General features: G+C 64.1%; 1 protein-coding gene across 1 annotated transcript; it reads left to right on the top strand.

Annotated features, from left to right (window-relative positions):
- The first annotated feature begins 3,731 nt into the window (after nt 1-3,731).
- Nucleotides 3,732-13,889, top strand: IGFBP3 (insulin like growth factor binding protein 3). Its single transcript, XM_070059442.2, has 5 exons — nt 3,732-4,281; nt 7,000-7,226; nt 7,508-7,627; nt 9,219-9,359; nt 12,911-13,889. Exons 1-4 carry the CDS (start codon nt 3,873-3,875, stop codon nt 9,342-9,344), a joined length of 882 nt encoding a protein of 293 aa, XP_069915543.1. The 5' UTR covers nt 3,732-3,872; the 3' UTR covers nt 9,345-9,359; nt 12,911-13,889.
- Nucleotides 13,890-14,195: the final 306 nt, after the last annotated feature.

The following is a 14,195-nucleotide window of genomic DNA, read 5'->3' as shown; positions in this document are numbered from 1 at the left end:
GGGTGACAGCAGCCATGTCTCTGTCCCTACAGGGGCAGGTGTGTGCGTGTGGGTGACAGCAGCCATGTCTCAGTCCCTACAGGGCCAGGTGTGTGTGTGTGTGTGACAGCAGCCATGTCTCTGTCCCTACAGGGCCAGGTGTGTGTGTGTGTGTGACAGCAGCCATGTCTCTGTCCCTACAGGGGCAGGTGTGTGTGTGGGTGACAGCAGCCATGTCTCTGTCCCTACAGGGGCGGGTGTGTGTGTGGGTGACAGCAGCCATGTCTCTGTCCCTACAGGGGCAGGTGTGTGTGTGGGTGACAGCAGCCATGTCTCTGTCCCTACAGGGCCAGGTGTGTGTGTGTGTGTGACAGCAGCCATGTCTCTGTCCCTACAGGGCCAGGTGTGTGTGTGGGTGACAGCCATGTCTCTGTCCCTACAGGGGCAGTTGTGTGTGTGGGTGACAGCAGCCATGTCTCTGTCCCTACAGGGCCAGGTGTGTGTGTGGGTGACAGCCATGTCTCTGTCCCTACAGGGGCAGGTGTGTGTGTGGGTGACAGCCATGTCTCTGTCCCTACAGGGCCAGGTGTGTGTGTGGGTGACGGCCATGTCTCTGTCCCTACAGGGGCAGGTGTGTGTGTGGGTGACGGCCATGTCTCTGTCCCTACAGGGGCAGGTGAGTGTGTGGGTGACAGCCATGTCTCTGTCCCTACAGGGCCAGGTGTGTGTGTGGGTGACAGCAGCCATGTCTCAGTCCCTACAGGGCCAGGTGTGTGTGTGGGTGACAGCAGCCATGTCTCTGTCCCTACAGGGGCAGGTGTGTGTGTGGGTGACGGCCATGTCTCAGTCCCTACAGGGCCAGGTGTGTGTGTGTGGGTGACAGCAGCCATGTCTCTGTCCCTACAGGGCCAGGTGTGTGCGTGGGTGACGGCAGCCATGTCTCTGTCCCTACAGGGGCAGGTGTGTGTGTGGGTGACGGCCATGTCTCTGTCCCTACAGGGCCAGGTGTGTGTGTGTGGGTGACAGCAGCCATGTCTCTGTCCCTACAGGGGCAGGTGTGTGTGTGTGGGTGACAGCAGCCATGTCTCAGTCCCTACAGGGCCAGGTGTGTGTGTGTGTGTGACAGCAGCCATGTCTCTGTCCCTACAGGGCCAGGTGTGTGTGTGTGTGTGACAGCAGCCATGTCTCTGTCCCTACAGGGCCAGGTGTGTGTGTGGGTGACGGCCATGTCTCAGTCCCTACAGGGGCAGGTGTGTGTGTGGGTGAGGCAGCCATTGCAGTGCTGTCAGCAGCCGCATGTCGGCAACTGATGGTTTCTAAAGCATTGCCAGGCACCTAGTACAGAGCTGGGGACCCCCCACAGGCAGGCTGGGCCAGGGAAATGCCCCTCCCCTCAGAGCCCCGGGAATCCACCCCCATCAGAGCCCCCCAGTGCAGACACGGAAGCTTTCTGCTGAGTGCCACGGAGCCCTGGAAATCGGGTCCCCATCGTCATGGGGCCCTGGGAGTGTGGCCCTCTGTGTTCTGAGTGGAGCGGTGCTAGGTGCTCGGTGAGCCTGCACCCCAGGGGACCTCGGAGGCCCCGGGCAGCCTGCCCTCTGGGCCTGAGCAGAGAGATGCAGAGGCCATCACCACGCGGTGAAAGGTGCCCGTCAGCGGTGGCGCAGCCTCAAAGAAGTGAGTGGCTTATGGCCTCTGAGCCCAGGGGTCACGACGCGTGGGACAGCGCTGGGCGGCGCTCCAAGCCACCGCAGAACGCCCCGCTTTGTGTGAACAGCACGCCCGGGAACGAAGCCTGACCCCACCCACGTCCTCCCGCAGCCCCGCACCCCGGGTGCTTCTCCCTGCGGTTCCGGCGAGTGACAGTGGCTACGTGTGAAACACAGCGCGGCCCCGGGCGAGCCCAGGCAGTACAGGCCCTGAGAGTCCCGCAAAGCCTCGCTAGGGAGAAGCGGCCGTGGCCAGGCGCAGGGTGAGCGGCTTTGGCGTTGTCTCCAGCGCCCCCTGGGAGTTCCACACGGAACAACCCGCGCCTGCCGCCCAAACCGCAAGGCCAGGTCAGGGCTCAGGCAAGGGGCACAGAGGGGAGCCTGGGGGGGTGGGGGGGTCTCCTTCAGAGTTGCACGGTCATCGCGCGGGGCAGAAGCGCCCCAGCGCGCAGCGACCACCGAGCTCCGCAGAGGAAGCCCTGGGAATGCCGAGTCCTGGGACGCACGGCCCCTGCCCTGACCTTGTGCCCAAGGTCCCTGGGGCTATTTTAGGAGCAAGTGTACTCTGAGGGATGTTTTGTTTCCTTTCGCGTCCAGCGGCACCAGAGACCCTATTCTGGGGTGTCCAAAAGATACTGCCCAGCTCCAAGGAGCAGGCGGGACACAGGAGGCCGGAGACCAGCCGGCACCGCGGGGCTCCGGGCAGCTGCGCCCCGCGCGCACGCGAGCTGTGGCGCCCGGAACGGAGGCCAGAGGCGGCCCTCTCCTTGGCTTTGGTTTCTTCTCCTTTGCAGCGGCCCAAGCACTATCATTTTTTTTCCTTATTTACTTGCTATGAGTAAGAAATGGGGAAGCTAAACTGGTGTTTCCCGTTTTCAATGGGGGAGGGGGTGCGTATTTACGCTCCTGAAAAGGGGATAAACCCTGCGTGAGTAAACGCAAGAGACCGCGGGGAAGAAGACGGGTGCGGGAAGAGGGGCGCAGCGCCAGGCAACTGCCCCCTCCCAGGGCGAGCGTCTCCCCCCGCGGGGGTCTCACTGGTTCCCGCCAAGCATCTCACCCGGCCACTCTGGACCAGGGCCACTGGCGATCCAATCCTGGGTCACTTGCGCCCTCTATCGGTCACTCAGGGAAGGGCGCGCCACGTCGGGGGCTCGCGTGCCCGAGGAGCCACGGGACCCCAGGACTCGACTCCCGAAGGAGACCCGGGGCGAGGGGGATAGGGAGCAGCGAGAAGCCCGCCTCCGCCCCAGCGCACCACGGAGCGTGCAGTGACGGGTTACAAAGTGACCTTCAGAACCCGCAGGGCACGTTCCCCGTGCCCGGCCGAGCTGGTCAGTGGCGCTCGGCTGTGCCCACCGTGTGGCTCCGTCGCGCTTTCTCGTGGGTGTGAATCGCTGGAAACGTGTTCCAAAAACACGACGCCCCGCCCTGCTAACGGGAACCCGCCTTGAAGGAGCAAGGGTCTGGCAGGTGCCAGAGGCCGGCCTGCACAGGGCGCATTAGAGGGTCCCGGGGCTGCGCCCCCAACCCAGGGGCACTCGGCTCCGCGAAACCCCAGTGCGCGCGCACGGCCGTCCTCCCGCCTGCAGGTCTCGCGGCTTGCCCTGCCCGGGGAATTACATTTTAGAAAGCTCTGCAAGCAGACACCAAGGAGAGGGGGGCGGGCCGGTTTCCCGGTCCCAATCCGCCTCGGGGCGACCTCGCGCGAGGCGCGGCGGGGAGAGGGGGCGGCTGCGCAGGCCAGGTCAGGGCGCCGAATCGGTAGGAAGCGGCTGGGGCGGCCCGGGGCGCCCGCGGCGGAGAGCGAGCCAGGGGCGCAGCCGCTCTCGGACACCGCAGCGCAGCCAGGACGCCCGGCGTGCGCGCGGGGAGCAGGTGTCCTGGCGGTCGCGCGCCGCGCGCCCCCGCGCTCGGCCCACGCGGCACAGGGCGAGGCGCGGGCCCCCGAGCCGTGCGGCACCGGCCCGCCCCCCTCCTGGGCGCGCCGTTCCGGGGCGTGTCCTCGGCCACTCGGCTTGTATATAGCGGCCGGCGCGGCCCGGCAGCCCAGACGCGAGCGCGGCCACTCAGCGCGGAGAGCCGGCCGTGGCCTTCCCTGATCTCGCAGCTCCGCACCGCGTGCCGTCGCCCCGTCCCCGTGCGCCCCGGCCGGCCGAGCAGCGGGCCCTCGCGGCGGGCGCCATGCAGCGGGCGCGCCCCGCGCTCTGGGCCGCGGTGTTGACCGCGCTGGCGCTGCTCCGCGGGCCGCCGGTGGCGCGGGCCGGCGCCGGTTCGGTGGGCGCGGGCCCCGTGGTGCGCTGCGAGCCGTGCGACGCGCGTGCGCTGGCCCAATGCGCGCCTCCGCCCACCTCGCCCCCGTGCGCCGAGCTGGTGCGCGAGCCGGGCTGCGGCTGCTGCCTGACGTGCGCGCTGCTCGAGGGCCAGCCGTGCGGCGTCTACACCGAGCGCTGCGGCTCCGGCCTCCTGTGCCGGCCGCAGCCCGGCGAAGTGCGTCCGCTGCAGGCACTGCTGCACGGCCGCGGGTCCTGCGTCAACGCCAGCGCCGCCGGCCGTCTGCGCGCCTACCTGCTGCCGGCGCCGTCCGCGCCAGGTGAGCCGCCCGCGCCAGGTGCGCCTCCTGGGCCGAGCCTGGACGGGATGTGGGGGTGCTGCCGCGGGAAATTCTGTCCTCTTCTTTGCCCTGAGGATTGGAGCGGTGAAACTGAGGCCCGGAGAGGCGGAGGCGCCCCGCACGGACCCCCGGCAGCTGTCCGTGCGCTTCGCGCGCTCCGTTCCCCGAGTGAGAATGTCCGTGGGTTGCAAAGCGCGCTCAGTGAAACGGGCAGGCGGTTTCGGGGCTGGGGTAGCGGGAACCGAGGTTGCCGGCAAGGGCGGGACCCTGCACACGGGAGGTGCCCCCGAGCCTGGCGCGGGGCCGCTGTGGAGCGGGCTCCGCACGGTGAGCCGCGGGCGCGTCCCCGACCTGGGGATGCTTGAGGGTGGGGCCGGGGCGGGGGTTAGGCGCGGTGCTGGAAGGGGCTCCAGTCTCTGAGAACACGAACATTTGCGAGACCTGTGCTTTGCGAAGCAGGGGCCCGCCCCGGAGTGCGATTTGGGTCTTGGTGTCGGCGCGCCTGCAAACCCTGGAGTTCAGAAAGGGATGAGCAGCCGCGGGTAGCACAGGGCGTGGCTCGGAACCCCACATGCCCCCGGCGCCGCCTCACCTGTGTCGCCCAGCCCTGCGCTTGTGCGCACCGCAGAGCGTGCCCGGGGGCGCCCGGTCGCGCACAGAGATTTCAATGACAGGAAGGCGAACTGGAATCCGTCCTGGGACTGCTGCCCTTCTGCACCCGGTGGGCGGCTCCGCAAATGGCAAAGTGGGGGCGCTGGGCGCTCCCCACCCCCTAGGCCAGCCCCTCTCCAGCAGGGACCCGTCGGCCGGCTCCCTGTGTCCCTGGTGGGCAAGCCCCTCAGGGTCACGCGTTCCTAGCCTCACTTGATGGACTGAGCTCCCGCCCTGGGGTGGGAGGGGGCTTCTCCCCGCCCTGGTCCCAGCCCCAGTAACTGCTGGGTGGCAGTGGGCAAACCCATCCAGGGCTGGCGGTCTGACCTCTGTAGCCAGGGACCCCATCCTGGGGAGGCTGCTTCCTGCCGGAGCAAGGCCGGCCGTCTCCATCCCTGTGTGGGCACTTTACTGCCTTCAGAACCGGTCTCGGAAGTGCTGGTAGACCGTGCCGTTTCTAACCGGCTTTAGTAGCTCCACCATGTAGGTTGAGGTGGGTTTGCATAAGAGAATGTGCAAAGATCCAACTGATTTCTAACCAAAGAAGTTTAAAAAAAAAAATTACTCGGGGCTCTTGGGACCTGTGTTTATTTACATATTCTTGGCATCTGCTTTGTCCCAGTACTTCCTCAAAAAAGAAAAGAAATTCAAAAGTTGGAACCAAATCCAATCCATTACAGACCCGCTCTGGTGCTAAACCAGACCGTGGGAACGTCTGCTTCCCGAGGCGCAAGGGTGCTGGGGACCTCAGGGGCTGTGTTGCCAGTGAGGAGTCGGGTCCCAGAGAGACAGGGACCCCCGGGTGAGTTTCGGTGGGTGCTGCTGGGAGAGCCCAGAGGCCTGCAGCCCCTGGGAACCAGGCGTTCAATCCTTATGGCCTGCAGCCAGGGCCACGCAGGTCCCCCCACGGGCAGGCTGCCATGCGTCTGCTGTGTTCCCAGGAGGCAGCAAACTGTTCCACTGGACAGTCACCCACAGACTGGAGTGGGTGGGGTGTACCCTCCCCGGGGACATCTCCCCTAGATGTGGCCCTTGATGCCCCTGGGGACCCCACAGCCACCACGGCTTCACCCTGGAAGAGGGACCCAGTGGCCGCGGATCTGGGTGTGCGCTGAAGGCCTCAGGTGAACCGTGACCCGGCCAGCATCTGGGTCAAGCGCGGACTTTGCAGGAGAAGGGGGCCTGCAGGAGGGGGCGTCCTGCCCTCCAGGAGCCAGCAGGCTCGGTGGGCGTCCTGCGGCTGCGTCCTGGCAAGGTGTCCCAGCAGGGGCGGAGCCTGTGTGCGCCCAGTTTCAGAGCCAAGCCACCGGCACTGCCGCGGTTCTGGGCCGCGCGGCGGGGAGAAGTGGGTGACGGTCCCACTAGCAGGAGGGTACAGTCACGCCCAGACCCTGCGGTGCACGGCGAACAGGACCTCCTCCCAGCCCCGGGGCGCAGCACACACACACACACACACACACACACGCGCGCGCGCGCGGGCTTGCCTGCAACTCTCTGGCCGCTCCATGGCCTTCCGTGGCTCTCGGCCGCCGCCTGCTGGGGGAAGCGTTAGTGGCAGCTGCACAGGGCTGGTGGCTGGGTGGAGGCCACCCTGCGAGTTGTATGGAGTTGTGCCAGTGTCATGGCTTAACACCACAAGAACTGTGCTAAATTTTCAAACCAATACGATCGCCAGTTGAATACAAAGAGTAGAACGGTGGGAAAAATCTGACCACCTGAAATGAGACCTAGTTTTTATTTTTTAATATTGTGACACATCACGACTGTACACATTTTGGGGGTGCGGTGTGCAGCATTTCATGACCAGATGGGGTCCCCGGCACCTCTGTGGCCTCGGCCGCTAACCATTTCCTGGTGCTGGGAACATTCACCACTCCCCCTCCTGGCTATTTGGAGGTATTGCGGGAGCTGCCTTCAACCGTGGTTATCTGGAGGGTGACAAGCTGTTCCCCCTCCCCCCGCCCCCCCAATTCGAGGTGGTCCTCAACCCCATCCGGGGCTGTCGGTCAGCTACGCCCTGCCTCAGTCTCCCTCTCCCGCTTCCAGGGAACACCAGTGAGTCGGAGGAGGAGCGTGGCGCAGGGGGCGTGGAGGGCCAGACCATGCCCAGCACGCACCGGGTGCCCGACTCCAAGTTCCACCCCCTGCACGGCAAGATGGACGCCATCAGGAAGGGCCAGGCCAAGGACAGCCAGCGCTACAAGGTCGACTACGAGTCGCAGAGCACGGACACCCAGAACTTCTCCTCCGAGTCCAAGCGGGAGACGGAATACGTGAGCGCTTCTCCTCTGGTCCCAGTTGTCCAGGGGGTCTGGGGGAAGTGTGGGCAGCCTCTGCCCTGCATGCCCCCCAACCTTGCAGCCGGAACTGAGCGTGGGGGCGCTGAGGGGGCGGAGCTGCAGCAGGGGAAGAATGGAGCACCTGTGGGTGCACCCCAGGCTCTGGGGGACCACGGCGCCCCCCCCCCCAGCACTGGGCTCACTGAGGCCTGGGGTGGGGGAGGGCACGCGGGCAGGGTGGTGGCGTGACCGTGCCGGGCTGCCTCTGTCCCCAGGGCCCCTGCCGGCGTGAGATGGAGGACACCCTGAACCACCTCAAGTTCCTCAACGTGCTGAGCCCCCGCGGGGTGCACATCCCCAACTGTGACAAGAAGGGCTTCTACAAGAAGAAGCAGGTGAGCGCCGGGGCGGACGTCACCCTGAGCTGCGCGTGCCGGAGCGAGGACCCCGGGAGCAGCCAGTGCCCCCAGCGCCCGGGCCCGCCCGCCCCGCGCCTTCCTGCCGCCGGGAGCTGCGGCTGCAGCGCCCTGCGCTTAGCAGCGGGTGCGCGCGCATCCTAAGGGCGGCACCGCGACTCAGCGGCCCGGCCGCCCGGAACCGGCCCTCCGCCTCCTCCCTGTGCTTGGCGCGAAGGGCTGCCCACGCCGGCTCCTCCGCTCGTCCCCGGTGTGTGTGGTGTGTGTGTAACACCGCCGGGAGCCGGGCCGACCGCGGGGCTGCAGACCAGACCTGCTACGGGCGACCTGCACGGGGCGCCCCAGCCTTCCCCCGCTCCTCGCCATGCGTGTGTGCACATGCATGTGTGTGCTCATGTATGTGTCTGCGTGTGTATATGCATGTGTATATAGACTTGTGTGCTTGTACTTGCATGTAAAGATATGTGTTTATGTATGTGTGTATATGTGTTTGTGTGTTTATGTGCACGTGTATATGTTTATTGTGTGCATGCGGGTGCATGTGTATGCGTGTATATTTGTATATCTGTGTATGTATTGTGTGTTTAGGTGTGTGTGTAAGTGTATGGCTGTGTATGTGGGTGTGTGTTTAGGTGTGTATGTGTGGCTGTGTGTAGGTGTGTAGGTGTGTGACTGTATGTGTGTAGGTGTGTGTATAGGTGTATGGCTGTGTATGTAGGTGTGTTTTGGTGTGTCACTGTGTATGTGTGACTGTGTGTGTGTAGGTGTTTGTATAAATGTATGGCTGTGTGTGAGGAGTATGTTTAGATGTGTGGCTGTGTGTGTGTGTGTTTAGGTGTGTGTACAGGTGTATGGCTGTGTATGTGGGTGTGTGTTTAGGTGTGTATGTGTGGCTGTGTGTATGTGTGTAGGTGTGTGACTGTATGTGTGTAGGTGTGTGTATAGGTGTATGGCTGTATATGTAGGTGTGTTTAGGTGTGTCACTGTGTATGTGTGCCTGTGTGTTTAGGTGTGTGTATAGGTGTGTGGCTGTGTTTAGGTGTGTGTTTGGATGTGTGGCTGTGTCTGTGTGTTTAGGTGTGTGTATAGGTGTATGGCTGTGTGTAGGTGTGTGACTGTGTGTAGGTGTGTGTGCATCTCTATCAGTGTGCCCCTCTGGCTGCAGCGTGGGGGAACTTTGGGGTCCTCTGACTGCACAGCCCACGCCACGCGGTCTGGCACCTTCACCGCGCTCTGGCCACGCTGCAGTGTCTGCTGCGGCCACGCGGAGCCCAGGCCCCCTCGGGCTCTAACTCACCCGCGGCCTCTGAAAACGCCTGCTCTGAAGGCACCGTGCGGCAGGCCGGGGGGGCTGCAGAGGCCAGCTCGAGGGCTCCGGGCGGACACAGCATCCTTCCCCCGCCCCCACTTGACAAGTGTCCAAGGGAATGACCCCCGCGTGCACACAGTGGGCCTGCAGGTCCCACATTCACACACACACACACGTTCGCCCACAGCTCCGTCTCGGGCCCTGGTTGCCAGCGGACCCAGCCCCCGAGGCTCACGGCTCCATCCCATCTCTGTCCCTCAGTGCCGCCCCTCCAAGGGCAGAAAGCGGGGCTTCTGCTGGTGCGTGGACAAGTACGGGCAGCCCCTCCCGGGCTACGACACCAAGGGCAAGGACGAGGTGCACTGTCTGGGCATGCAGAGCCAGTAGCCGCCACGCAGCCACGTAAGCCCGGGACGGGTCGGGGCTCCTCCTCCGGGCAGCAGTGGGGGGCGAGGATTGCTCGGGGCTGGGGAGCCGGTGGGAGAGAGGCCTCTGACCGGAGCAGAAAGAAAGCCCCGCGCTCACCACAGCCCAGGCACGCCACAGCCCAGGCACACCACAGCCCAGGTACACACCACAGCCCAGGCGCACCACAGCCCAGGTACACCACAGCCCAGGTACACCCCACAGCCCAGGCACACCACAGCCCAGCACACACCACAGCCCAGGTACACCCCACAGCCCAGGCACACCACAGCCCAGGCACACCACAGCCCAGGTACACACCGCAGCCCAGGTACACCACAGCCCAGGTACACACCACAGCCCAGGCACACACCACAGCCCAGGCACACACCACAGCCCAGGCTCACCACAGCCCAGCACACACCACAGCCCAGGCGCACCACAGCCCAGGCACACCACAGCCCAGGCACACACCACAGCCCAGGCACACACCACAGCCCAGCACACCACAGCCCAGGTACACCACAGCCCAGGTACACACCACAGCCCAGCACACCACAGCCCAGGTACACACCACAGCCCAGGTACACCACAGCCCGGGTACACACCACAGCCCAGGTACACACCACAGCCCAGGTACACACCACAGCCCAGGTACACCACAGCCCAGGTACACACCGCAGCCCAGTCACACCACAGCCCAGGTACACACCGCAGCCCAGTCACACCACAGCCCAGGCACACACCACAGCCCAGGCACACCCCACAGCCCAGGCACACACCACAGCCCAGGTACACACCACAGCCCAGGCACACCACAGCCCAGGTACACACCACAGCCCAGGTGCACCACAGCCCAGGTACACCACAGCCCAGCACACACCACAGCCCAGGCACACACCACAGCCCAGGTACACACCACAGCCCAGGCACACCACAGCCCAGGTACACACCGCAGCCCAGTCACACCACAGCCCAGGTACACACCACAGCCCAGGTACACCACAGCCCAGGTACACACCACAGCCCAGGTACACCACAGCCCAGGTACACCACAGCCCAGGTACACACCACAGCCCAGGTACACCCCACAGCCCAGGTACACACCACAGCCCAGGTACACCACAGCCCAGGTACACACCACAGCCCAGGCGCACCACAGCCCAGGTACACACCACAGCCCAGGCACACACCACAGCCCAGGTACACATCATAGCCCAGGTACACACCACAGCCCAGGTACACACCACAGCCCACGTACACCACAGCCCAGGTACACCACAGCCCAGGTACACCACAGCCCAGGCACACACCACAGCCCAGGCACACACCACAGCCCAGGCTCACCACAGCCCAGCACACACCACAGCCCAGGCGCACCACAGCCCAGGCACACCACAGCCCAGGCACACACCACAGCCCAGCACACCACAGCCCAGGTACACACCACAGCCCAGGCACACCACAGCCCAGCACACCACAGCCCAGGTACACCCCACAGCCCAGGCACACCACAGCCCAGGTACACACCGCAGCCCAGTCACACCACAGCCCAGGCACACCACAGCCCAGGTACACCACAGCCCAGGTACACACCACAGCCCAGGTACACACCACAGCCCAGGCACACCACAGCCCAGGCACACACCACAGCCCAGGTACACACCACAGCCCAGGTACACACCACAGCCCAGGCACACCACAGCCCAGGTACACCACAGCCCAGGCACACACCACAGCCCAGGTACACACCACAGCCCAGGTACACCACAGCCCAGGTACACACCACAGCCCAGGCACACACCACAGCCCAGGTACACCACAGCCCAGCACACACCACAGCCCAGGTACACCCCACAGCCCAGGCACACCACAGCCCAGGTACACACCACAGCCCAGGTACACCACAGCCCAGGTACACCACAGCCCAGGTACACACCACAGCCCAGCACACCACAGCCCAGGTACACCCCACAGCCCAGGCACACCACAGCCCAGGTACACACCGCAGCCCAGTCACACCACAGCCCAGGCACACCACAGCCCAGGTACACCACAGCCCAGGTACACACCACAGCCCAGGTACACACCACAGCCCAGGCACACCACAGCCCAGGCACACACCACAGCCCAGGCACACACCACAGCCCAGGTACACACCACAGCCCAGGCACACCACAGCCCAGGTACACCACAGCCCAGGCACACACCACAGCCCAGGTACACACCACAGCCCAGGTACACCACAGCCCAGGTACACACCACAGCCCAGGCACACACCACAGCCCAGGTACACCACAGCCCAGCACACACCACAGCCCAGGTACACCCCACAGCCCAGGCACACCACAGCCCAGGTACACACCACAGCCCAGGTACACCACAGCCCAGGTACACCACAGCCCAGGCACACACCACAGCCCAGGCACACACCACAGCCCAGGCTCACCACAGCCCAGCACACACCACAGCCCAGGCGCACCACAGCCCAGGCACACCACAGCCCAGGCACACACCACAGCCCAGCACACCACAGCCCAGGTACACACCACAGCCCAGGTACACCACAGCCCAGGTACACACCGCAGCCCAGTCACACCACAGCCCAGGCACACCACAGCCCAGCACACCACAGCCCAGGTACACACCACAGCCCAGGCACACCACAGCCCAGGTACACACCGCAGCCCAGTCACACCACAGCCCAGGCACACCACAGCCCAGGTACACCACAGCCCAGGTACACACCACAGCCCAGGTACACACCACAGCCCAGGTACACACCACAGCCCAGGCACACCACAGCCCAGGCACACACCACAGCCCAGGTACACACCACAGCCCAGGTACACAACGCAGCCCAGGCACACCACAGCCCAGGCACACCACAGCCCAGGCACACACCACAGCCCAGGTACACACCACAGCCCAGGTACACCCCACAGCCCAGGTACACACCACAGCCCAGGTACACCACAGCCCAGGTACACCACAGCCCAGGTACACACCACAGCCCAGGTACACACCACAGCCCAGGCACACCACAGCCAGCCGAGGCCAGGAAGCTTCGTTTCCAGCGAGGCTCATTCGAACGCCTGGTTCCTAAATTCAATTCCAAGTTAGAGACGTGGCCCTTTCCCTGTGATGTAGGTTATGAATATTTTCCTAGACTGGTTAACGTGATTAGTAGAGTTTACCTAAGTCTCGGGCAACACTGACGCTTTGAGCTATAACATTGAAGAGTGCTGTGCTGTGCCGTGTTCTTTTCACTCAAACGTGAGGGAGTTTGGGGCGAGACGGATGCATGCGTTTCCCTTCAGCTTCGCCAGATGAACTTGATAAGCAGAAGAAACTTGTATGGACTAGAATGTTTTATCTTGCAAGCTGGAAAAATACATTAGCTCTACCTCTGGTAGCTTGATTGACAGTGAGCGCCCCCCCCACCCCCCCACCCTGCTCTGTTGGAAATGCAGGTGGAGACCCCTGGCGGCGAGCAGAGGCGGAGCCCGCGCCGGGTTTGTCTCCATGTCCCTGTCTTTTCCCTTTAGTTCTCGTGGAGCTCAAATCCGCCTTATTTTGCACAAGAGACTGCCAGGGCCACGGCCTCCACTCGGATCTCTCTGTGGTGAACTGATTTTCCTTAAACCAAAGTTCAGAAGTTCTGGAAGCGCCTGCGGTTCCGGCGGGATGCCCACCAGGGCGCCTCCCCTCCCCAGAGCCCCTCACACCCCGCCCGCCCCCTCCCCACGGAGCGCGCCCCGCTGTGCGCTTCCCTCCACCCCGAAGGCCCCGACCGCTGTGCTGCCCTGCACAGAGCACACTTCATACCACCCTCCACAATCCCGATCCGTAGGGAGCCCCTGAACCCCGTCATCTGGAGACCCCTGGGGGCCGCCGAGCTCCCAGTGGGAGAGGTCAGATGCAGTCTGACTGTTCAACCAGAAACGACCCCCTGGGAATTCACCGGGCAGCTCCGAGGGCCGCGGGCGGGAGGGGCAGGTGGCAGCCAGCGCCAGCCCCCCTGTCCAGGTGCCCCCTTCTTCAGATGCCTGCAGAGAACAGCCTTCGCCATGCACCGGCTCCTGGGACAGCGCCTGTGTCTGAAGATCGGCTCCGGGAAGAGCGAGATGCGTGCGTCCCCGTCACTCACCTGTCTAACCAGGACGGAGGGGTGGCTCACCGGCGGCTGGGCAGCGGGGGTCGCTCTCGCCCTTTTCTTTGTAAATCACACATGTAAGCAGAGAAGCCGCGCTCCTGATTCACTGTTCACATTGTATGCAACGTAGCCCGAGTATAACCGGATCTGTGCTAGCCACTCCTAGGTGAGACGCTGAGAAGCTGCCTGCGGATGCCCGGCCGCGGCCGCGCGCGCTCGGGAGCCCAGCCGGCTCTCCCGGCACTCTGCCTGCCTGCTGGCTTCTCTTTATTTTTTTAATTAAGTTTTCGGGGGGAAAAAAGTATTTTTGAAAAGTTCATCTTGCAGTGTATTTATAAATAGTAAATAAAGTTTTTACCGTTAAAACTGAAGCCTGCTTTCGCCTTCTTCCTGGTGGCCCCCATGGTTTGTGTCTCTGAGGGTAGAATGTTCTAGAATGAGTTGCAAACTTCGTAAGCTCAGGCTCCCCTGCCTGATTCTCAGCAGGCAGGAAATCCCACCCTGGAGACTGTGTGGGCTCCACTCCCGGGCACCAGGACAGCAGGTGCGTCTCCCGGCCATTGTCCTCACCTGTGGGATTGCTCCCCGGCTTGTCCCATCCGACACCCAGAGCACGTGCGGGACGGTCACTCCCCCAGCCCACCCGCATCCTGCCCTCCGGGAGTGCACAGGCAGCC

This window comes from Oryctolagus cuniculus, chromosome 16 (assembly GCF_051225735.1).
Source record: "Oryctolagus cuniculus isolate XC-2025 breed Fujian yellow rabbit chromosome 16, ASM5122573v1, whole genome shotgun sequence".
Classification (NCBI taxonomy): Eukaryota; Metazoa; Chordata; class Mammalia; order Lagomorpha; family Leporidae; genus Oryctolagus; species Oryctolagus cuniculus.
The sequence above is the reverse complement of the archived record's forward strand: the minus strand, read 5'-3'. Positions and strand labels throughout refer to the sequence as shown.